Below are 24046 nucleotides of genomic sequence, written 5' to 3' on the forward strand. Positions count from 1 at the left end.
CTGCCCCTTTCTCTGCTCATGCTCTCTCCCTCCCTCTCTCTCTCTCTCTTTCTCCTCAAATAAGTAATCGGGGCAGCTGGGTGGCTCAGATGGTTAAACGTCTGCCTTCGGCTCAGGTCATGATCCTGGAGTCCCTGGATTGAGTCCCGCATCGGGCTCCCTGCTCGGCGGGGAGCCTGCTTCTCCCTCTCCCTCTGCCTTTCTCCCTGCTCATGCTCTCTCTCTCTCTATCTCACTGTCTCAAATGAATAAATAAAAAAATCTTTAATAAAAAAAAATATAAATAAATAAGTAATCTTTATAAAAAATTATCAGGAACAATGTAACTGTTCACTCTAGAAAAATCGTTCACTTTTCCTCCGGAAAATTCCTTGTCCGTAAGTGTCCATCGGTGTTGGCATAATTCTGAACACACACGTTGTTGGGGTAAAGCTGTCCTGTCCGTGTGGGTAGTTGCCACTCCCAAGGGACCGTCTGCACCGTGGAGCATCAGACCTGCTGGAAGCCCAGCCCTGATGCCTTTTCTCTTTCCGACAGGGGGCGGTGCCCAAAGGAAATGCCACTAAAGAATTCATCGAGAGCTTACAGCTGAAGCCTGGGCAGGTGGTGTACAAGTGCCCGAAATGCTGCAGCATCAAGCCCGACCGAGCCCACCACTGCAGGTACACGGGCCCCCCCCCTGCCCCCCCCCCCCCCCCCCGCCCCCACCCCCCTTCCCCCCCCCCCCACCTCTCGCGGGCTCTGGAGCAGCACCCCCCACGCCCACCTCCCGCACGAGTGCCGTCAGCAGCAGGACTTCTGAACGTCCCCTGCTCTGGGCACACGACCACTGCGACTGAGCCCCGATTGGAGCTCCATGAGCTCACTAGATCGGAAAGGGCGTTTGGTTTGGGCTCAGGACGCCCGTCCTAAGACCTGACGGAGGACCCTGCCAGGCCCTTGACTGTCTCCACCTCTGTCTCTGTATCTCCAAAATTAAGGGGTTCCTGCTCTTCCTACCTCACAGCTTTATTTATTAAGGCCACAGGAGACCGAGGTTTGGAAAATCGTTCTGAGTGCCCAGTACTTGACCCATTTAAGAGGTGGGCCCTACTCACTTGACTTTCAGAGGGAAACGAAGGGTCTGTGCCTGAATGGAGACGTTTCTTTATTTTTATTTATTTATTTTTTTAATCTTTTTTTTTTTTTTTAAAGATTTTATTTATTTGCGAGAGAGAGGATGAGAGACAGAGAGCATGAGAGGGAGGAGGGTCAGAGGGAGAAGCAGGCTCCCCGCCGAGCAGGGAGCCCGATGCGGGACTCGATCCCGGGACTCCAGGATCATGACCTGAGCCGAAGGCAGTCGCTTAACCAACTGAGCCACCCAGGTGCCCTGGAGACGTTTCTTTAAAACAAAACTCCTAGAGGTTGTGACAATTGTAGGATTCGGCCCCAAAAGCCATTTCCCCATCTCATGTGTGGTGATTTTTCCCTTTGGTTTTCAGATGTCTTTGTTGGTTTGAGTCTTCTCAACGAGAAGGCATCTAGCTAAAAACTGCATTTTATCACTACAAGGGGACTTTAAATGCTAAATTACACTTGGTGTCACTTGGTCCTTTTCTCAGACTGGGGGGGGTGCCGGGAGGGGCACACCGAGCTCACACCCCTGGTGAGAGCCACAGACAGGCGTGGGGCCCAGTGTTTGTGGCTCCGGTCCAGGGCTCTTTCCACTAGAACTCCGGTTTGGGGGTGACTTGTGTGGTCTGATGGAATTGTACTTATGTCTTTCTGTCAGAGAGAGACGGCGACCTCCCCAACTAGTTGGCCCCTCTTGAGGGTGACGGCTGAGGAGCTTGGACAGGGCCTATGTTAGTTGCTGTCTCCCGTGGGGTTTCCAGCAGCTTGGAGAAGCCGAGCCCAGCGTGGGGCCAGTTTACCTCTGAGATCTGTGTTACAGACGAATTCAGGGCTTGCTGCTTGTGCCTGGGGTGGAGGCGCCTGTCTAGCCTTTTCTGTTACCCGGGGCATGGGAAGCCAGCTGTTTTCATCGCCTGAGTGAAGGGGCCCCGTCTGCTTACGTGGTTCCCCAGGCCCCAACTCTGGGCAGCCCAGTGTGCTGAGCAGGCTCCCGCCTCGGAGTTAGAGAGGTCAGCGCTGGAAGCCCAGCAGTGCCCCCGCCACGCTGTGGGGCCGCAGACCAAGCAGCACATCTCTCCGAGCTCAGCTCTGTCCTCTGCAAAGGGGATTGTTGTCCGGCAGCTTGTTGTGAGGGTGAGATATGAATAACTGTGGGAGTCCGCTGGCTCCCCTGACAGAAGCCATTGGTTCGTAGAGGCGTGTGCAAGTGGCCGGGCGCACTGGGCTTCCAGGCTGGACCAGCAACAGGGAGGCTCGAGCTTTGTAGGAAAGAACTTTCGGGTGACCACAGTGGTTCTTTCTCTTCCCTCCCTGAGCCCTCGGCTGCCTCCACTGCCTGGCATTTTGCTCACCGCCTCCTCCTCGCCTCTCTCCCCAGGATGATCCGAGGGAGGTATTCTTGAGTGCTAGTAAACAAATCAGCTTGAGCAAAACAAGAGCTGCTGATTCAGACGAAGTCGAGTGAGGATGCCTGTGTGTCGCCTGCTCCCGCATCAGGAAGCGTGTGCTGATGACCACTTCTCTGGGAGGGCTTGTGGCGGCCCAGGCCATCTGGGGACCCGCAGTTCGGGATAAGCACCATCCCCAGCACACCAGACAGAGCTGGGTTTATGACTGCTTAAGCCGAGAGGCCTGCCGCCTGGCTCGAGAGAGTCGGAGTCAGTGTCCCTGCTCGAGTGAAGGCGCGTGTCTGTGTGCGTGAGTGCGCACCTGGCTCTTTGCATCCTGTCCTCCTAACAGAGCCCCGTGGAATTTAAATCCATCCCCATTCCCTGACCGCAGATGCTCCCTGACCCTGGATGTGTAGATGTTCCTTCCAGGCCGGTGGTGTGTGGGTGCGTCTTCTTTCCACCGAGAGGCATTCTGGAACGCCGGGCTGCTTTCATCCTGGCATTGAGGACCATGGAGGCCTGTGGAAATCCTGGAGAGGGAGCCATTCATGCTAACGTGGACAGCCATGGTGTTGGGCTTAAGGGTTAGGTTGCTCTTGCACAAAGAGGTGGAGACCTGTGCCCCTGGCAAAGCCTCACACCCCTCCCCAAAGCCCCCACCCCCACAAACACGCTGAGGCTGAGACAGTCACAGATGGCTTAGGGTCCCTGCCAGATTCTTATGTTGTCTCTCTCATGGTTGTGACCACCGGTAAAATTTATGTAGCACTAGTATTGTTTTTAAATCATTTTACCTACATCATCTCTAACCTTGGGAGATGTGGACTAATTCTGCAGAGGGCAGTTCGGAGAAGCTAAGTTGCTTTGCCCAGGGCCCCACATGGGGATTGAGAGCAGTGTTCTCTCCGCCGCCGCCGCACCAGGCTTCCTCACCCAACATTGTTGCAGAGCTGGGACCATGATGTGGTAGAGGCTTTTTTGCAGGAGGTGTGGGGTGAAAACCTGGACGTGGAGCAGGGTCCACCTGGTGCCCTCTAGCTTTGTTCTTTGCTCGTGCCCTGCCGGGCGTCCCAGTCTGATGTGGTGGAGCCGCTTTGCAGGCCTGCTCTTTCCCCATCTGTAGCTTCAGGGACTGCACTCAGCTCCCCCTTGCTAAGGAGGTCCTGGGCCTGGCCCTGGGCCGTAGCGGTGGATTAGACGTGGCCCTGACCCTTGGGCCTTCCGCTCAGGCAGGGCAGGTGCACTTTTCCACCCCGATACAGTTTGGTAAGTGTCTCTGTAGGGGGAGACGCAGGCCCTCGGGGACACAGCTATGTTTCCACAGTGGGCCATCACCCAGGCTTGGGCAAGGGCCCCAGCCAGCAACTTTGGGGCCTGAGAACCAAGAGCCTGAGTGAGCCAATGAGCTTGTCAGGCTGTACCAAGCTTTTGAAGGAAGTACTTCGGGGCCTGAAAAATGGCAGGGAACCTGGAGGAAGAGGGAAAGGAGGGGCATTGCCTTCTTCTAGAACATTGATTTAAAAACACAGAAGGGGCTCAGGAAACCCTAAAGGCAGGGACATAAAAAGATGCCTCCGTGGAAGATGTTCGGTCTTTGCAGCGACTGTTCCTGCAGCTTGGGACGTGCTACCAGCCCGCGGTGCCTGAGCCCCAGGAGCACACCTGCCCAAAGCGTCTCGCAAAGGGGCAGTGAGGGGTGCCCAAGAGGAGGCTCAGGAGAGGGCTGGTGCTCACAGGAAGGAAAGAGCAGTAAGGAGCCCCAGAGAGGAGAGAGGGGAGGGGACGGAGCCCCGCTGCCCACCCAGCCTCTGGGGGTGGGAAGAGGGCTGGCTCTGAGGTGACCGATTCCCCACTGGGGTATCCGGGGTTGTGGGAGGCCCACATTTTTTCTTCCTCAGGATGGATAGGGCCCGAGGCGGAGCAGGTGGGCGGGACACGGGCAGGCCTTGCCCTTGGTGTTCTCCAAGCCCCAAATGTAGAACCGTTTGGGCAGGTGGTTTTGTGAGCCGTGTGTGAGACGGTGCCTGATCGGGGCCCTCACCATGCTCATGGATGGACTCCCCACCCACATGCACCCCGCCTGGCCCCAGAGCCAGCTTCTGAACAATACTGCATGCCTTTGCAGACAGGAAGCTCAGAGCCGGGCACTCTGGGCCAACTTCTGCTGCTCTCAGCGGCTCTGCTCGCTTGTCCCTGCTCCCTGGAGGAGGAGGAGGCACTCTGACGTGGCCGCCCAGTGACACGTAGCCCACCGTGAAACCCACTTCCTGGGGTGCACGCCGGGGCTCTTTAGAGGCTGGGAGGAGAGCAAAGGATGGATTTGCTTGAGAGCTCGTTGAAACTCAGGCGGCTTTCAGAGGATGTCAGGCCACTTGGCCGCTCTCTGCTGCTGAGCAAACACTGCCTCAGAGCACCCACTAGAAACGCCTTGCAGAAGGAGGCACAGATGGAGGAGAAAGGGCTCAGGAGCCTGGGGCAGGGAGGGGCTTAACCTTGGGAGTTTGGTCCTCAGATTGGGAGGGAGCTAAGATCCCAGAGCTGAGGAAGGACGTGCAAGGTGGCTCTGCAGAGGGAATGTGGGGCCTGGTGGCTGAGGCCCAGGATGCAGGGAGCGGCTCAGTCTTCACTCTCTACTTGTCTGTACTCTTAAAATTATATCCTGGGAACAAGTGTTATTAATTGAAATCTATACTATACATATTCATATGTACTTTTTAAATTAGTAACACATGCACACAGAGAGACGGGTACCTGACTTTCTCTTTATATCTGTCTGTGTCCCTTTCATGCCTCTTTCTTCCCCTGCCCTCCTGGCTCCCAGGGAGATTCTAGAGCTGGGCCGGCCTCTCTGAGATGTGCCCATTCCCCCCTATATTAGTGAGGACCTTCGAAGTTGTGGAACAGAACCAGGGTGGAGACTGGCCAGGCCCCCACAATCAGTCCTCACCTTGTCCTTACAACACTTTCTGTGGATGGGGAACCCGAGGCTCCAAGTTTGGTCATTCTGACCAAGGTAGCTCAGCAGGCCCAGGCCTGCCTTACCACCAGAGCTCACGCCCTGCTCAGAAAAGGCTGCACGTCCCCCTTGGGGTGTGGATGAGCCCGCAGCTCCGAGTTGGCCATGGCCTAGCCGCGGGGCTCTCCTTCAGAGTGGTCTGTGCTTCCTGGCCTGGAGTCTGGGGAGCAGCTCACCTCCACTCCCAGGAGAGCTCCTCCTGTGCTTTCCCTGCCCGGACGGGCGGCCAGCCAGAGCTTGGCAGGTGTGAGCTCCCCACGCCGGAACGTGACACAGCCCTTCCACCAGGGTCCACCTGCCACAGCCCAGAACCTGAGATCAAGTTAGCTGTGAAAACTAGTGGAAAGAAAAGCTGGTGTGAGCCAAGGGGCTTTCAAAACAGAAAACACTTTAATTGTATTATTCCCGGGCTTATATTTACAGTATTTAAAACTGTTTTGAACAAATGACACCCCCAAGATCATTTCAAGGAGCCTATGTTAAATTGAGACAGGACCCATATCTGGTGAGGCTATCTGTTGGCAACGGGGTGTGTCTAAACCCGAGTTTGGGGAGTAGGTGCTTTCACGCCCCCAGGAACCTGCACTCCTGTTTCAGATTATTTTTTCCAAAAAGGGATGTTTGCTGTCGGATAAGATTGAAACAGTCCCAGTCCCAAAAGGAGCCCAGTTACAAGTGAGCAATTTGCAAATTAATGGGATTTCTCATCAACACTTCAGCTCAAATGCATTCTGCTTTTGCAGCTAAGTGGTGGTTACCTTCCAGCTGGAAGGTTCTTGAGGGGCACGTCCTGCCTCAAGACATCCTGCCCTTGAGCCCACTCTTCCTCTCCCAGCGCCCTCTGCGGTCAGCCACGCCCTCCCAGCTGGCCCCTGGCCCTCGGGTTTTGGGTGTTTACGGGAAGTTGGGAGTACCTGTTTTCTGTAAACCGCCTCTTCGCTCTATCCTCTCAGTAAACCAGCTTGCGGCTCACTGTGAGCACCAGAGAGCAGCCTCTTGCTCAGCCCCTCGGTGCCACCCTGTTTCATGTCAAACAAGAGAAGGGGCCTTGTTGGCCAGTGACTGTCCCCTGTTGGGAATGAGTGGGACCCTGGGGGTCCTGACCCCGCCTTCCAGGCTCCTTGCCACACCCCCAGCAGTTCACCAGGCAGTGCCCGAGGAGGCCCTGTGCTCGGAGTAGAGCTGGGGGGTAGGTTCTCTGCTCTCCTCGGGCCCCTGCCGCCGTGAGGACACCCCTGAAGGTCTGCCTTATGGGCCCTTTCAGCGTTTGTAAGCGGTGTATTCGGAAGATGGACCACCACTGTCCCTGGGTCAATAACTGTGTCGGCGAGAACAACCAGAAGTACTTCGTCCTGTTTACAGTAAGTCAGCTTCCCAGGCCTGCCCCACCCTCCGCGGAGCAACGGAGCGCTCAGTCCTTCGAAAATTCTCGGCACTCGCAGAGTCTTGTGCTGCTGGTTCGGAGTCTTGCCTGGCCGCGTAGGCCTCCGCCTTCCCGCCAGAGCGCTCTTGGGCTCAACAAGTGCCTGTTCCTAAGCCCTCCACTTGAGCACCTAGCACATTGGCTCGAGGCGATCGTCTCTAAGCAAGGGCTGTGTGCTGGGCTCCCACCCAAAGTGTCCAGGCTAAGTAGCTACAGAAGCCAGTTTTGGTGGTGACTGCAAGCCCTCCCTCAGCTGCAGGTAGGTAGAGATTTAGCAAGAGGGCTGGAAGAGCCCTTGGCAGTCAGCACTCTGAGTTTTCAAGTGCAGGGCAGCCACCGGCCCGGAACGCCCTGGCCCACCTAGAGCCCAGGTCACACCCGGCGACGGGCGCTTGTCTCTTCTTCGACACACACTCACCTTGGTCCCAGAGCCAGGGCGGGAGACCCCTAGGGGAATCACCAGAGGCCTCCTGGCTCTCTCCCAGTCAGCCCTCAGCCTTACTGAGTGTTCCGGAATGGGAGGTCCTGAGCACCCCTGTCCCAGGAGCCCGCACCGTCAGAAGGTTCTCACAACAACGGCATCTGCCCTGCTTTCCTGTTTCAGATGTACATAGCTCTCATTTCCTTGCATGCCCTCATCATGGTGGGATTCCACTTTCTGCACTGCTTTGAAGAAGACTGGACAAGTGAGTATGTGCCAGAACTCCCCATCCTGCTCCAAGGGACAGTGTGCGACCCACGGGGGGCGGGCTCTTGGTTTGTGTCATGGTGCCAGGGGCCAACCCCATTTTATTAGATCTGCTGCAAGCCTACGGACTGACCAGGGAAGGGACAGCAGAGGCCCGAATCTCGCTTCATGAAAAAAAGCAGCCCCCTAAAGTCAGTTCCACAGGTAAAGTAGTGAGCTGGACAGACCCTCTAGCCTAAGCGTGCCCTGCAAGAAGCACGTCCCAGGGCACGGGAGCCTTGCCAGGGAGAGAACCTTTGTCTCCTTGTCTTTAAGAAGAGGCACTTTAGGGGCGCCTGGGTGGCTCGGTTGGTTGAGTGCGTCCGACTCTTGATCTCAGGGTCGTGAGTTCAAGCCCCACGTTGGGCTCCACGCTGGGTGTGGTGCCTACTTAAAAAAAAAAAAGAAGAAGAGGCACTTTAACCAAAAGTCATTTCATTCCAATCTCACAGAACTCCATTCTGAACTTTTGTTTTCTGTGGGTGTTTTTTAACTGCTTCCTCACCAAGCCACACTGAGATCGCAGAGCAGCTCCTTCCTGCTTTAGTGGAATCCATTTCACGCACAAACGCTGAGGAAGGAACTCCAGCCAGGAGACCACACAGACCCTGAGGGAAAAAATAGATGCTGGGAAAACAAATGCAGTTTTATGATTTTAAAGAAGAATAAAAATAAGAGAGAAGAGAACAAAATTTTAATAGATGCTGGAGGAATTAAGAGAGGCCACGTGCTGGGCGAGAACTCACACACGCACACTCAGTCCGTGAGACAAACATCTTGAGCAGAAGCATCAGATGGGCCTCCTTTTCCATTGCACCACCTTTCAGAACCTCGCTCTTCCTGTACGTACTGTCTTCTTGGGCACTAGCTTGCTGTTCTTGTTCCCCAGAACTGGGGAGGCCGTGGGAAGGATGGGATCTCTAGCTCCCGACCTGCCCCCTGCCCGGCCTGGCCTGGCCCCACCTAGGGGAGGAGAACCCCATGAGTCTCAGTCAGCTGGGGCTGCCATGACAAAACACCACAGACCCCCCTCCTGACCTCACTTAACCCTCATCACCTCCCAAAGGCCCCATTTCCAAATAACATCACATGGGGGGTGGGGCTCCCACCTGTGAATTTTGCGGGTGACACGGTTCAGTCGGTGTCACTGTGCCTCCCAGTTTTTGTGCCTGCTGCAGTTCTGGTACCAGCCAGACGGGGAAGGTCAAGCTGCAGAGCTGGGCAGGGCCCCAGCACTTTCCTGGGTAAATGTTCTGCGAGTGCACACACCCTGCTAGGCCCTGGCCATCCAGTCCGACTCCAGATGTGGCCTTGGCAACTTGGCAGTGGAGTCTGACAAGGACGTTTCATCAACCCGTCGCCCCCTGCCCCCCACCCACCGCTGTCGGGTTAACAGACTCAGGCAGTGATGAGTGTGCCCCGGACCGTCTATGAGGCAGAAGGTCTCTGTTTTCAGAGCACAGCTGACGGGCCATGTCAGTACTGAGCGCTGAGAGCCAGCTGGGGTGCACAGGGCGTGGTGAGCAGCGCCTTACTTTAACCTTACAACAAGCCCGCAGGGCAGGAGAGAGGCTCCCACTTAGTGGGTGACAAAAGCTGGGGCTCGCAGGGGTCTAGTCAGTCCCCAAGCTCACACGTCTAAGAGGAGGGCTGTGTTTCAAGCCCCGGTCTGGAGCGGGCTCTTCCAGCCCTGCCTCAATGACCCCGGGGCCCAGGGTCCTCCCTAAGGGTTCTTGGTGGTCTTCAGTCAAGATTCCTGATGGAAGAGGGTCGAGGTAGTGGTGCCTGTGGCCGCTAGGCTAGGAGGACAGTCCCCAGAGTGGAAGCCTGAGATTGGCCCAGTGTGACAGCGACTACCGTGACTGCTCAGCCGTGGCCGAGCTGTCTCACGTCCAGCTTGTGTAAGAAGGGAAGGGGGTGTCCCCAGAATGAGGGCGCTTTGAGTTGAGGTTTAACGGAGGGTAGAGTGGTAGTTGTACATTTCCTGGGTCTGGTTCCTGCCTCCCCAACTCCGTTCATAGTCCCCGGGGGCCAGCCCAGGAGGGGAAGGGTCCGTGTAGCTGGGTGGGGATGGAGAGCAGGCCACGGCGCTGGGCTCTGCCTCCTGCCCCAGCCCCGGGGCAGCCGAGGTGGGGAAGGAAGGGGCAAGGCGCCTCCATCCAGGGGGCACCGGCCATGTGCTCATGCTGGGCCCGGGCCGACCTGTGCGGATGTTCTCGTGCGCTCTCAGCCACGCCACCCAGCCGAAGGGAGAACTAAAGCGCAGAGAGCCCCAGCCATGTGCCCACAGTCCTGTGTTATCGGACACCACTGCAAGGCTGGTTGTACAGCAGGGAGCCAAAGCCCCGGCCTCCTGGGGCTGCAGGTGTGGGCAAGGCAGACAGCAAGCAAGGACAGGAACAACATGATTCCATGGGGTGCGGGACAGGAAAGATGCAGGGGCCACAGATTATTAGTGGGGGCATCTTAGCAAGAGCTCATGGTGGGGAGTCGGCTCCAGGATCCTCACCCTGCTGTGCCTGCCTGACTGTGGAACCCTCGTTCTGCCCATCACCCCACCCAGCGGCCAGGCAGGCGGCTGCCACACCTGGAGCCGACCGGGGCCAGCCCACCCAGGCCCTGCCAGCAAGGAAGCCAGAGGGGAAAGTGTCCGCAGGCATTGTTGAGTTCCGAGGGAAGCGTGAGGAGATAAAGGCATTTGGATGAGATGTGGCTCACCTCACCACCTGGACAGCGCTGTGTCTCCAGGCCCATTGTGGTGAAGCTCCCGCGACGGAGGCGGAGGCGGCAGGGCATCCCCAGATTCCCTGAGTTCCCAAAACCCAGGGAAGCCCGGCCCAGCCCTCCCAGATCGGACCCCTCCAGCCAGGGCAACAGGCCTGCACCCTGGGGCAACGAGAAACATGCACCACAAGCCGGGCTGTGACAGGCCCAGGCAGCCGTCAGCGGGGGCAGGAGATTGGCTGGGATCAGATCCCCGTCTCCCAGTGTCATCCCCATTCCCTCAGCCCCCCCCCCCCCCCACCGTCTCCCACAGCTCCCTCGGCTTTTCTCTCCAGTTGGGGGTGCTTCTGATTTAGACTTGGTCCAGACAGAGGCTTCTGGTGCTGAAAACAGAACCACACATCTGGTCAAACCTTGCTGCTCTAGGAGGAGGGGGTGGAGGCCTGGACAGGGACAAGGACTTATCTCAGGTCACACCCCCCCAGCAGCCTGGGCTCAGAGAGAGGCCGGGAGATCGAAAGCAGCTGCTCTGGCCAGGCGGCTGTCCGGTTGGACTGACCGTCTCAGTGATGCAGATGCTCCTGAGAGGGGCGTTTCCCAGGGGGCTTGTTTCACCCCTAGCTCAGGGCCAAGCCCAGTAGCCAGACTGCCCCCTCATAGACTTCGAATCCCAAAACCCCTGAGTGATCCTCTGGACCTGCCCTTTCCTGTCCCCCAGAAGCAGACAGAGGTGCAGGAATGTCCAGCCTGTGTTGTGCTGTCTGAGGGAAGGAGGCTCCCCCTGGCTTCATCTTCATGCCTCAGCCCTGAGGCTTTTCTGGGTCCTTCCATGTGCCGGGCACTGTGCACGGCAGCAGGATACAGACCCTGGCCAGGAAAAGAGCAGCAGTTAAGAGGTGTTAGGAGGGGAAGCCCCAGGAGGGACCTGGCCTGTGGAGAAGGGCTTCCCTGAGGGAGTGCTGGTGCAGCCAGATGTGAGGCAGCATGGTGCCCTCCCTGGCCTGGAGGCCAGGGACACATGGCACCCAGGAGGAACCGGGTCCTGCGGGGCTGGAGGCAGGGCGGGAGCCCTGGGGACATCGAGTGGCGCACAGCGGGCAATGGGTAGCAGCTCCAAGTCCCACACGACCCTTCTCTTTCAGAGTGCAGCTCCTTCTCACCACCTACCACAGTGATCCTCCTCATCCTGCTGTGCTTTGAGGGGCTGCTCTTTCTCATTTTCACATCTGTGATGTTTGGGACGCAGGTGCACTCCATCTGCACAGATGAAACGGTAAGCGGGCAGCCTGCCCCCTCACCTCCGCTCCTGGGCTTGGGGGAGGACCCTGGGCAGGTGCTGCTGGGAGGGCTGCATGCAGGCCAGACCTGGGAACCCAGTGACCAAGGCCCAGGTGCGAGGTGTGCAGGCCACATCCCTCCATTTGCAGTGACACTGGATCTTACACACACACACACACACACACACACACACACACACACGCCTTCCCTTGCGGCCGGCATAGCAGGTCACACCAGGAATGGGGCCTAGCAGCCTTGGTGAAGGGTGCCCTTTGCCAAAAGTCCTTCCCTCTTCCCATGATGGTTCTGTTACACACTGTGCTGTGTCAGGCACTCTACTGGGCACAGGGACACCCTTCCCATCTGAGGACTACAGGCCTGGAGAGAGGATGATGGACAAAGGGGGCCTGAATCCAGCTGAAATGGGCAGGGTCAACTTCCTGGAGTAGGTGACTCCATGCGTAGGTCCAGAGGGCAGAGTCAGGAAACAGCCTGCCTCAAGCATCCCTGAGCTGTGGGCCACAAGCACTCACCTGGCCATTGGGTACCTTTGCTTGGTCCGCCTCTGGTCCTCGTCTATTGCCCTTCCCCTGTGCCCCAACCCTTACCTCCACCTTACCCACAGTTCCTTCGCTGGGAACTTCGAGGCTGCTGGCTGGGCAGGACTGGAGCCCAGTCCCCTGGTGCCACAGCCACCTGTCTGTCCTAAGTGTCCAAAAGTCTCAAGGTGGTCAGTCCATTGCTGTGATGTGGGCCTTTCTTTCTTTTTGGCTCTGGGCTCCAGGTGAGGAGCCCCGGGAGGAAGGGGCAGCACTTAGTTTGGTATGAGGAGGAGAGGCATGAGGTCCTGGGCCCTTCTTGGCACTCCTCCTGGCTTCCCAAGGTCCCCCTCAGGTGGCAGGTGGCAGTCATCTAAGGCCCTGTGGGGCGGCTTTGGGCCTGCAGATTAGTCAGCATCAGATGGAGGCTCGTAGGGAGACAGACTCCTTGCCACCCAGGCCCCTCCCTGCGGGTGTGGAAAATCCGGGGTTTGGCACTCCCTGGCCGCCAAGCCACCATCTTTTGGATCTGTGGGAATTCCCGATGGTTTAGAATGGGGCGGGGGGGCTCTGAGCAACTTTTTAAATCTTTTATAATAATATCATTGTAAGAGTTTCTGTAAAAATAGTAGCCAACAGTGTAGACCCGGCTGTGTGTCCAACAGTAGGTGTGACCAGCTTCTCTGCCTAAAAGCCACAGGGAACCCAGAGGTGACCATCCGGCCCACTCTTGCCTGCGGCCAGGTCACACAGGCCGAGGTCTGGGGGAGCCAGAAAGAAAACACACACAGCCCTGGCCCTAGCTGTTCTTCTCCTTCCAGGCCATTCCTAAAGGGAATTGTGTTGGAAAGGAAAGCAGAAAAGAAGGAAGGGCATGTCTGGGGAAAGCGTGTCTTCCCCTTGGCCTGGACCCTCCCAGCTCCCTGGCCCTGAACAGAGACTTGAGTTAGGCTGGCCCCTCCCGACTCCTCCCGGTTCCTCGTCCTCACCAGAGACCACGGCAGACAGACCCTCGGCCAGGCTCCTGCCAGGCCCCTTCTCTCCTGTTCTCCGAGCAAGGGCACATCCTCAGGCCCTGCCTGCTGACCAGCTCCATCGGAAGAGGGGAGAAGGGAGGGAACGGGCTCCCTCCCCAGCCTGCTTTTCCTGTGAGACTCAGTGGGGGGAACAGCCCAGGCTCTGGACAACCACCGAGGTGGCCTCTGGTCTCGATTCTTCCCAGAGGAGCACTAGGAAGACCTTTGCCATGTCCGGGGCTGGCTGTCTGTCCAGGCAGCCCCTCTAACCTCTACTAATCCCTTTCCTTCCTCCTCTGTGGTGGCTTCTCCCCTCACCCACGGTCTCTGACTCCTGGTCGACCTTCTCAGGTCTGCCTTGCCCGCCCCGCTAGGCTGGGGGCTTCTTGACCTCCCAGGCTGGTGGGACCACAGTGCCAGAGCGGTCATTTCATTTGTTCCTTTTTTTTTTTGTCTGCAAAGTGGTCATAGTCGTGTCAAACTTGAACCTACCCAAATTAAAGGCCAGCATTGGCTGTCACGATCCTGAGCCCCTTCCAGCTCTGAGGCTTCTTGCACCAAAGCCTTCCCAGCAGCCCCACACACAGCCAGGCCCAGCACCAGGCCGGAGCCCCGTCTGCGTAGATGTGGCTCCTTCACTTAGCAAAACACCCCGAATCCACATGCCTGTAGGAATCCTGGCTCAGCGGCCTGTGGATTTGCTCACTTTCCCCTCCCTTCTTGGAGGGACTTGTAAATATGTGCCCACATACCCCCACTCCCCCCACCAAAATTTTTTTTTTCCTTTGACACTTTCGATGAGAGAAGAAGAAAAATGTACGATGTAGGCAGCTTTATGGCTTTGAAAGGAAGCATTGACTTCATTCACCTCAAGCTAATGGCCATCCCTCCCCAAAAACCACAGCAATAAAGTGCTTGACTGAAAGTATGATTGTTCTTGTTTTCAGGGAATAGAACAATTGAAAAAGGAAGAGAGAAGATGGGCTAAAAAAACAAAATGGATGAACATGAAAGCCGTTTTTGGCCACCCCTTCTCTCTAGGCTGGGCCAGCCCCTTTGCCACGCCAGACCAAGGGAAGGCAGACCCATACCAGTATGTGGTCTGAAGGACCAGCACTACCGTCCCATCCGTTCTCATGAATGTTTAACCGAAAAAAAAAAAAGCAAACCAACTACTCTAAAACTTTTTTTTTTTTAATGTCTCAAGTAAAATGGCTGAGCATTGCAGAGAAAAAAAAAAAAGTCCCCATGTTTTATTTTTAAGAGATCATCCTTTCTATTTTTTGGTGACCGAAGCTGCTCTTCTTTTTTTCCTTTTTTAAAAATCACTTCTCTGGCCTCTGGTTTCCTCTCTGCTGTCTGTCTGGCCTGACTAACGTGGAGGGTGCGGTCTCCGGGCCATGCCCGCCTCGACTAACTGAGGGAGCGGCTGGCTGGTGTGCGGATGGACCAGCCCGGACGCCTGGTGGGGGATGCGTAGGAGAGGCGGGGGGGCCATGACCTCCTGCTGCCCAGGAGGCCGTGGCAGGCACCCCCGTGGGACTTAAAACATCACCGAAGACGGATGCTTACCTCTTGTGGCCGCGAGGGGCAGGATCAGGGCTGGAGCCTAAGAAGGGCCCTTGGCTCCGCGGCCTTATCCCCCAATGTGGACATGGTTTGCCTCCTTGTACTCCATGGGCTTGGGTGTGTTGAGTGACTTTGGGGGGGGGGATCAAAGGGGTCTTATTTGTATTCTGAATCACCAGTTATATTCCTGCTGATTATTTGGAAGAGTGTGAAGGAGAGACGTTTTTCCAGCTCTAAATGCCTTACAGTCAAAAGGAGAAAACAAATCATGCGATTTCAGGTTTCCTTTGTCACGGCTGCTTACTCTTAGCACCCCTCCCCCTCCCCACAAGGTGGCTGGTTAGCGGCACTAATGCTGAGTGACACGGCCACATCCCCCCGCGCGTGAACCCCCTCCACCCCATTTTGTAAATCTCTAAAGCGGGTTCCCTTTCTGATGTTTTAGACACCTACATGTGCACGTAGCCATGTCTTACCTGTATTTTAACCTGGGAGGCCGTCGTCCCGGCCTGGGGCTGACGGGGATGCAAGGTCGGCATCACGGCCCCCAGACTCCTGAAAGCTGGCGGATGGCCACCCCGCTCCCGGGAACCGGCCTTGCCCCCTGGAGGCACTTCCCCTGTGAAATCCCCCTTCTAAGAGGAAGGCCAGAAGAGAGTGGGGAGATGAGGAGGCCGAGGGACAGGGAGGGCCCAGCCAATGCAGAAGTCACAGAAATCAGAGGACTGACCATCTGTGAATTCGTACACGTGGATTTGGTTTTTTATAAGTGATCACCACAAACCTCCTTTTTTAGCCTGTGCTTGGGGTGGGGTAGGGGATAAGGTTTATGAAACCCAATCCAGGATAGGGAGGAAGCTCATCGAGCCATGTGATTTTTCCATGAACAGTTAAGTGGAACATGCTGCCTCTTTTCACTTCTGTCCGTGCTTCCACATGGAAACAAAATGCAATAAAATTTTTCCAAAACCTGTTCTCATTGAGCCGTGCTCTCTCTCAGTGCTGCCTTCAGGGAGGGCCGATCGTCCGGGCCAGGCGCGCTGGCTGCGTAGGGCCTCTGTTCCGTGGCTCTTAAAGGATATTTAGTTCTGTTCCTCCGCTTGCACGAGGTGTCCGCTGTGCTGTTTTTAAGGACGCGTTAGCCAACCGCCCTTGACCGAGCCTGCCCACCCCTGCCCCAGCCTCTTGTTTGGCTTCTGCCGCCTGAATCCCAGGTTACACCTTCCCGTCTGCAGAGTTTGCTGGAGCGCCCGGCACGGGGCAGAGACCGTTTCCCTCTGCGCACCCAGCAGAAAGCAGCGTCGAGCCGGACGAAGGCGCTGGAAACCTCCAACAGAGCGTTCCAGCGCTTTGAGGAGCTCCTCCTCATCCCTCCCACGTCACCAGAGAACTCCACGGCTGTCCCCAAGGCAGTCGGCCCCGGCTTGCCTCTCCTGTTCTCTTGACGCCCTAAGTCAAGGCTGAGGTCTGAAGCGGGTTTGTTGTTGTTGTTGTGTTTTTAATCTAGTGTTGAAATCTAGTTTATAGCATTTGTTTCCCATGGGCTCCTTTTTTTTTTTTCCCCTTTTTAACGGTTCACTGAGGTGTGTGAAGAAGTGTGGCTGTGACTGGAGCGGTTTTGAGGGCTCTGGCCCGCTCCCGCCCCTCAGGCGTCCGCCCCTTGGGAGGCAGCGCTGCTTCTGGTCCTCCTGCCGGGGGAATGTGTTTGCGTATTTGGATGCCCTCCAAACACTCCATCTTCAAGGAACTTTTTTTTTTTAAAGTGACCCAGGTTGGTTCTTTTTCCCATGGACTGTCTGAGGAATGCAGTAGATAGTGCTGAAAACATATTGATTTTATTTTTTTATTGAGTCCTAAACATAGAAATTCATCCTTTAAACCTGAGCGTCCTATGCATATCCTTCCCAGAGAACAAGGCTGCTTTCGACATCCTGTACGATTCTACCTCTGGGCTTTTACAAACCCTGTGGCTGAAAGCAGGAATGTTTCCGAGCCCTTCAGCCAGAGGGAAATGCTGCCCTCGGAAGAGAGGAAAACCCCGGGTCCCCTGTGGTTTTCCTCGCTCACTTTCATCGAAGACGGGAGACGTTTTGCCGGGAGCTCAGTGACTAGGGATGGGGCTGTGGAGTGATCGGCCCGCAGCCTGGCATCCACACAGGAAGAAACGGGCATCCCTGAGCACCCCCCAGTCTTCCCAGATGGCTGAGGACAGAGGACATGTCTCCACACAAAGGCGGCCCCGGCTTTTGGCTCCGGCACAGGCGCCCCGACAGCGCTGGGTGGTGCGCACTGGGCATTGAGCCCGTGGCAGCCGTGGTCTTTCAGAGCGTGGGCCCTGGAGCGTGGCAGGGAAAGACCAAGGAGAAGGTGACGTGGCGAGCTGGGTTAGGTGACTCCTCCCCGCCTGGCGACCTCAGGCGTGTGCTCCTAGCAACCGGGCTGAACATGCATAGGCCTCCATCCAGGCAGACCTCCGCCTCTGGGCCCGGGCTTGCTGACCTCATGCCCGCAAAATCAGTTTGGGTGGCAGTCGTGTGTCATACCGTTTCTTCCGCGGAATACTTCGTCTCGGAAGAACCAAAGCGAGACACCTGGAATGACCAATTCTTTCTCATTCGGGCTCGGCCGCCAAGAAAGTTACGAGCCACCTTCCTGCTGCGGGGACCTGTCTGCTGAGGGGGACTAAGAACTGTTTCCGAACCAGCTGTGGGAGGCGGGCATCACCCAGAACCCAGAGGCTTCCGGAGGCTGCGTTGGGCTCCCCCAGCCAGGCTAACGGGCCTTACGTTCCTCTCCTCTCGGGGCTTGTAAGTGCATCAGCCCCAAGGGTGAGCCACCCAACTGAGCCAGGGGTCTCAAGATAGAAGGGGTCCTTAAATACCAAAGAAATGGGAAGAGAGGAAGATCTTGCTAGAATCCCTGCCAAGGATCTTCTTGCTTGTGGTGCCCGGAGGCCGTGCGTTTCCGAGTGTGGTCCCCAGACCAGCAGTGTCAGCATCACTTAGGGACTTGTTAGAAATGCCGTTCTCAGGCCCCGCCCCGGACCTACCGAACCAGAAATGCAGCAGTCTGGATTGAACAGCCCTCCAGGAGACTGATGCGCGCTCAAGTCCGAGAGTCCCCGTGGGGCGTACAGGGGTCCCCCGGGGGTGGTCGGTCCCTGATGCCTGCCAACAATACGGTCCCACGTGGTGCTGGGTGGGGTGGGCCGACCGGGAGCCCCTCTCCCCCTCACCACCCACAGCCTCCCCAGCAAATGATGCTGAGCAAACAAGAAGCGCCTGTTGGCTTGACGGGGAGCCACACTGTTAGTCTGGCCGGCAATCCTCCACATTTCATCTGTCCACCTGGGTTCTGCACCGAGGGGTTCAGTGGATATAAAGCCTTCACAGTGACACGGAAACCAGTCGCTGGCCAGTCTGCTGTCCCCGAGTGGAGACTTCATCCCCCCACCCTCTCCCTCAGGAAACAAGTCCTCAGTGGCATGACCGCCGTGAGGATCCTAGCAAGTCGGGAGTCGCCCCCAGGGGTCCACCCGCGCACACGGGAGCCAAGGAGGAGTGTTTGCAGAAGCCCCTGGGGGAAGCACATGTCCTGATCTGTGGACATAAGGATTCCCCGAATCTCTCTGCTGAGCTTACATACGTAGCCTGGTGACCGGGCATTTACGCCCCGGCCCCACCCAGTCTCTGGTTCAAGGCCCTGCTCAGCGACATCCTTCGAGTGTGACTTTGGGCCGTCGCTGACTTAAGCCTCCGTGATCTCACCTGTCAAACCAGGGAGGCTGTCTAAATCACAAGGTCAAGGCGAGGATTGAATGAGAGTCGTGACCGGAACTGTGAGGATGGCGTCCGGCACCCGGCGTGCCTTCAGTAAACGTTCGCGCTGCTAGACCTCTGCTCTTCAAACCACGGTCACAACGGTTCATGATCTGTGAGACCGGTTTGTCGGTGTGCAGCGGCCTTTTTAAAAAATAAATAAAAATGGGTTACAATTGTGGACTAAGTATTGTTTCGTGAAACTTTGTGGGGGGCGGTGCCGGGTTGCACAGAAAAGTATTGTCCAAGCTGTGGGTTGCAGGAAAAGGACGTGAAAGTACAGATGAAGAGAGAGTGTTCTCTGGCCATCTAAGGAGGAGGGACGTGGCGCGGGCAGCAGTGTCTCCAACTTTCTCCGTCTGATGATGTGGGGTGCGGGGCGGGGGGCAGACAATGAGCTCTTGCTCCGTGAGTCTCAGCTGAGTCCTTACAAAGCCTGTGCTCGGGTCTCTGCCTCCTTCGGGAGCCTTAGGCCTGGTCCGTTCATTCTGGGGTCTCTGGTGGGTCGTGCAGATTACAGTTCATGTGTCATCCTGCCAGAGGGGGCCCCCAAAGCCCCAAGCCACACCCTCCCTACAAGAGATGTTGGCTGCGGCCGCTGCCCCCTACCCAGGAATCAACCATTCTTGTTCGCTTGGGCCTGAAGTGGGTATTACTGCTGCCTCTGCAAACCTCCAGCTGAAGAACTTTGCCTTCAGCACGCCGGTAAATCCACACAAAAGTCAAACTTGAGTCCTACCAGGAGAAAGAAACCCCGTTGGCTCCTCCTGACCCCGCGGGTTCAGACCTTCAGACCTCTCTTAGGCCTCAGATGCATTTGGAATATTTTCTTCTGTCCAGACTCAGAGTTGACCTGGATGTTTGTCCACTTACCTGCTCAGGAACTTCATCTGGTGGACGGGCTGGGCTCCGATCTGGAATGTTCTTACGAGCTTGGTGAAGAGGTTGAGTGTCATCCCAGAGTGCTCGCCACGGAACACAGTCATCCTGTGGGGTCTTTGGCTTCCCTCTCCCACTCTGGCTTTTTCCTCTGCCTTGGTGGTCAGCACAGGTAGAGTGAGAATTTGTAGGAGGATTGAAAACGCCCTGGGCAGAAGGAAGACACTGGTTCTCGCCCCGGTTCCGACGACCAACGGGAGACCCTCTGTTTTCCCCTCTGCCAAGTGTCAGTACCAACACCCACGTCCTGTCAGGGCGGTTGTGAGGATCCCACAGTCATGGCTTTGAGTCAGTGTGGATTCAGTCAATCTGCCGTTTCTGGGTGTCCCCTCTGTCGCCTGCCCTGCCTCCTGATGTCCCAGCTTCCCTGAAATCGTGCTTCAGATGCCTCTCTTGACAGGCTGCAAAGGATTGCCTGGGAAGGGAACACAGCATCCCCCAAAGCAAGACCCCTCAGGTGGCCCCTGCAGCTTCTGCTAAGTAGGGAGGCCTGGCGAGGGGCCAGTCTGAGCAGCACAGCATCCCGGGCTCTTGACCTACGCGAGGCTCCCTCAAAAGAGTTGTCAGCAAGGTCCATTTTCTGGAACAGCTCTTCTGTTCTGATTATGACGGTAACAGCCACTCGTTGGTGAAAGCTTGCAACGTGTGGGAAGTCCACAGAAATAGATACGAACCACCTCAGACCCCATCCCCAAAGGAAACTACAGGTCCCATGACATCATGTGCAACTAACCTGGCTTTCTTGCCTTGTCACCAGTGGACAGGATTTTCCAGTGTGACACAGAACTGTATCAACACCATTGTTTCATAGCTGTGTTGTGTTTCACTTTGTAGAATCGCAGACTTAGCCATCTTTATGGGCGTTTCGATTGTTTCCAGCTTGTCACGTTGTTACTCGGTGTTCAAGACTCTGTTGCTCACATCTTTGTGTCTCTGATTATTTTTTTAACCTTTTATTGTGACGTAATTTCCGACTTACAAAAAGGTGGCAAAAACAGCACAAAGAGCTCCTGTACATCCTTCCCTCAGTCTTTCCAAAGGGAGTCATTTTATATAACCACAATACAAACACAAAAACCAGGAACAGTATTGATTGCGACCCTTAACGGATCTCCATGCTTCATTCGGATTTCTCCAGGTGCCCCCACTGAGACCCTTGTCTGTCCCATTGCATCGCTTGTCATGTCTGTGTAGTCTGCTCCAATCCATGACGCTCCTGTCTTTCTTTCATGAACTTGACCCCCCTTTTTTATTTATTTTTTTTACTTTTTTTTTTTTTTAAGATTTTATTTATTTATTTGACACAGATTGAGAGAGACAGTGAGAGAGGGAACACAAGCAGGGGGAGTGGGAGAGGGAGAAACAGGTTTCCCGTGGAGCTGGGAGCCCGATGCGGGGCTCGATCCCAGGAGCCTGGGATCATGACCTGAGCTGAAGGCAGACGCTTAACCGACTGAGCCACCCAGGCGCCCCGACCCCCCTTTTTTAAAACTGAGATGAAATTCACATAACATAAAACCAAGCACTTCAGCGTGTGCAGTTCATTGGCATTGAGTATACTCATAATGCCGCACAACCATCACTTCTGTCTGGTTCCGAAGCATTTTCATCAGACTTTGACCCTTTTGAAGATTAGAGGCTAGGTATCCGGTAGGATATCCTTTGATTTGCATCTGTCTAATGTTTTCTCACAATTAGATCACTAGATTATGCGTTTGGGGCAAGAAAGGCACTGAGGCGATGTTACCTTTGATCCGGTTAAGGTGATACCTGCAAAGTTCCCTCACTGGTTTGCCCTTTGTCTTTAGTATCTTCCAAGGCAATACCTTGAGATCAGATTCTTTAAACGACAATTTTTTTTCAAGAGCCGAGAAACTTTAATCTCTGAGATGGAGTGGGAAGAGAGAGTTCTGGAAAAGAACTGGCCCGGAGGACGGGGCAGGTCTCAGTCTGTGTGTGTGCCTCAGTTTCTCTTTCTGCATAACAGAAGGGATCATACCAGTTATGTGAGTCTCTTGTGTGGCAAAGAAGAGAGAACCCAGAACGAGGTCCTCAGAGGTCATTCTGAGGGGGAATGAGTCGTATGAATGAGCAGTGCCCGTGCCTGGCAAACCCCAGCAATTTCCCTTGGCTTCCGGAAGAGGCGGAGAAGGCAGAGGCCCCGGTGGGGCTGAAAGCCTTTGTGGAGGGTGCTGTGGCCTGGAGAGCTGACCTGGCTGTGCCTTTAACTCCTGCGGGCTTCTCCCCTCCCCCCACACCCTCTTTCTGGGGCCTGGCAGCTGAGTCGCAGCCGACCGATGGCCCGCAGCAGGTGAGTGGGCAGCTTGGGAGCAGTCGCTGGGCGCGCCTGCCGCCCGAGCGGGCCTCCCCACAGCGAGCCTGTGCGCCCCCCGGCTGCCCGCCGCACGCTGGTGCTAGCTGTGCAGTCTGCTTCCTGGGCCCCCGTGTTTGTGCCCTGCACTCTCCCCTTACTGCCCGCACCCCTTCTTCATGCTAAGTCGGCTGCACCTGCTGGGGGGGCGTGGCCCAGAATCCCCAGGGAGGACTCAACTTCTTAGTGCTCTCAGGGCCGGTTCCACGTTACTCCTCGGCCCTGGGCGCCTCGGCAGCCTGGCCTGACCTAGCGAGGCTGGGGGGACCCCGACCCCTGCTTGCTGTGCCGCTCCCCCACCGCACCCCGCTTGCGTCCCACTGACCTGGCCCCGGGCGGGCTGTGTCCCGGCCGCCCCCCTCACCCCCGCCCCCTGACCCTCTGTATCCCGTTGTCCCTCCAGGGCATCGAGCGCCTCAAACGAAAGCACCAGCCCAGGGAGCGCAGGGGCAGCTGGAAGTCGGTGAAAGAGACCTTTGGTGGGGACTTCTCCCCGAGCTGGCTCAACCCCTTCTCCGGACCGTGCGACCCAAAGCCTCTCCGTGACAGGGACTGGGTGCGGCAGGCGGCCTCGCTGTCCGACACGGACAACACGGAGACCACGGAGGAGCAGTCGGAGGAGAGGAAGGACGAGGACTCCGTGGAGGTGACAGATGAGTGACGCCGCCGTGGGGGGAGAGCCAGGCACTGAAAGGCCACTGGCAACCTGGCTGCAGGCGTCGTGGCCCCGGCGTGGCCGTGACGCACCGCCCTGCACCCCTGCCCCCTGCCGCTCCCCGCGGGCCGCTCACGGCCTCTGCCATCCCCTGTACCCCCTCATCCTCTCCCCAGGTTGGGCCAGGTCTTGGCGGGGGGACTAGAGCGTGACAGGAGGATGAGGGACTCTCAGAGGCCATCCAAGGAGAGTCTGCCCAGAGCGGGATTGGGTGTCCTTCCGAGACGGGGCATCCCTGCACCTGGCACAGCCTCGCCAGCAAAGGAAGCTCTGATCAGGGCAGAAAAGAACTTGCCTTTGGCTTTTCTTGGGATGTCTGTCTTCTCTTGGGAAGGTTGGGCCCTGGCTCCTGGCTTTTGAGAACGACGGCCATGATGTTAGGGTGGAAGGACAGAGCAGGGCTGGCCTTGGGGACCTGGGGTGGGACGCTGACATCAGGACAGACCAGCCCGGAAAGGTTGCAGGGTCCCGGCTGTTCCCCGGCGAGCCCCCCCTCCACCCCCGAGCTTGTCTAAACCAGGAGAAGGACGCGGCTGCCACAGTGACCTGCGTGGCTCGGGCTTGGTGTGAGGGGGACCCCAAACCGGGCTAGACACACACACGTGCGGGCCGTGCCCAGGTCGGAAACACGGGTCAGGACAGTAACCGTGTCACAACAGAGGTGCCAAAACTCAGTCCCCATTCCGTTCCACAGACCCTAGAATCGTCACGGAGGTGGACAGCTTGGGGCCGTCCAGAGGTGGGGAGGGGGAGAGGACCTGTGGAGGTGGGGACTCTCTGGCCTCCCCCTGACAGCTTAATTCACTTGCCCTCTGGACAGAGTCTCACATGGGCATGAACTGCCCAGAAATCTGTCCGGCCTGTGTTTTAAGCCACTTCTCACGAGATGGGGACCATTTTGTCTGAGAGGATAGGTGGTGGCCAGGGCCTGCAGACCGACGAACCAGGAAGACAGACAGACAGACGGACACACACACAACCAGGATGAGCCTGGTCGAGGCCCAGGGTTACCTACTCGGAGGGGTCGGTGTTCCCAGAGCCACCCGTCCTAATCCCAGTGCAGAGCCCTGGGAGGACATCCCACGAGGATGGCAGGGATCTAGAGCCACCAGGCCGCAGGCCTATCCTCCTGGTCCGTATCAGCTTTAGTATTTACTCATGACGATGGCCCGAGCCCTGGTCGGCTCTGAAGGCTGTTCCCTCGCAGTCTGGGCGGGGCGAGGCCACTAGCCACTCTGGGAGAGCCCTTGCCCATCGCGGAGGCCTGTTATTTGCGGTCCTAACCCGGAAGGCAGCCCCCGGGCCACCAGCACGGCCGACTGTATACCAAAGACTCCACACCACAGAGAAAAGCAATGCCCCCCCTGGAGCCCCGGAGGAGGCAGCCGTTAGAAGAAGGGAAGG

The 24046-nt window shown here is 56.8% G+C and overlaps 1 protein-coding gene across 8 annotated transcripts in view; it reads left to right on the forward strand.

Moving 5' to 3' along the window:
• The window catches only part of ZDHHC3 (zinc finger DHHC-type palmitoyltransferase 3), a 57674-nt gene extending 33879 nt beyond the window's left edge, over window positions 1-23795 (forward strand). For 4 of the 8 annotated variants that reach the window (XM_034998478.1, XM_034998474.1, XM_034998473.1 and 1 more), the window contains 5 exons: window positions 6788-6884; window positions 7551-7632; window positions 7743-7838; window positions 11540-11670; window positions 22331-23795. In XM_034998478.1, the coding sequence (XP_034854369.1) occupies window positions 6788-6884; window positions 7551-7632; window positions 7743-7838; window positions 11540-11670; window positions 22331-22588 (664 nt within the window). In that variant the 3' untranslated portion in view covers window positions 22589-23795. Of the gene's footprint in view, window positions 1-6787; window positions 6885-7550; window positions 7633-7742; window positions 7839-11539; window positions 11671-14177; window positions 15772-21543; window positions 21868-22330 lie in introns of those variants that run through there. The other 4 variants (XR_004677912.1, XM_034998477.1, XM_034998476.1 and 1 more) reach the window with 4 other exon arrangements.
• The last annotated feature ends 251 nt before the right edge of the window (window positions 23796-24046 follow it).

The sequence above is a fragment of the Mirounga leonina genome, unplaced genomic scaffold (genome assembly GCF_011800145.1).
Source record: "Mirounga leonina isolate KUSES-001 unplaced genomic scaffold, KU_Mleo_1.0 Mir_94, whole genome shotgun sequence".
Lineage (NCBI taxonomy): Eukaryota > Metazoa > Chordata > Mammalia > Carnivora > Phocidae > Mirounga > Mirounga leonina.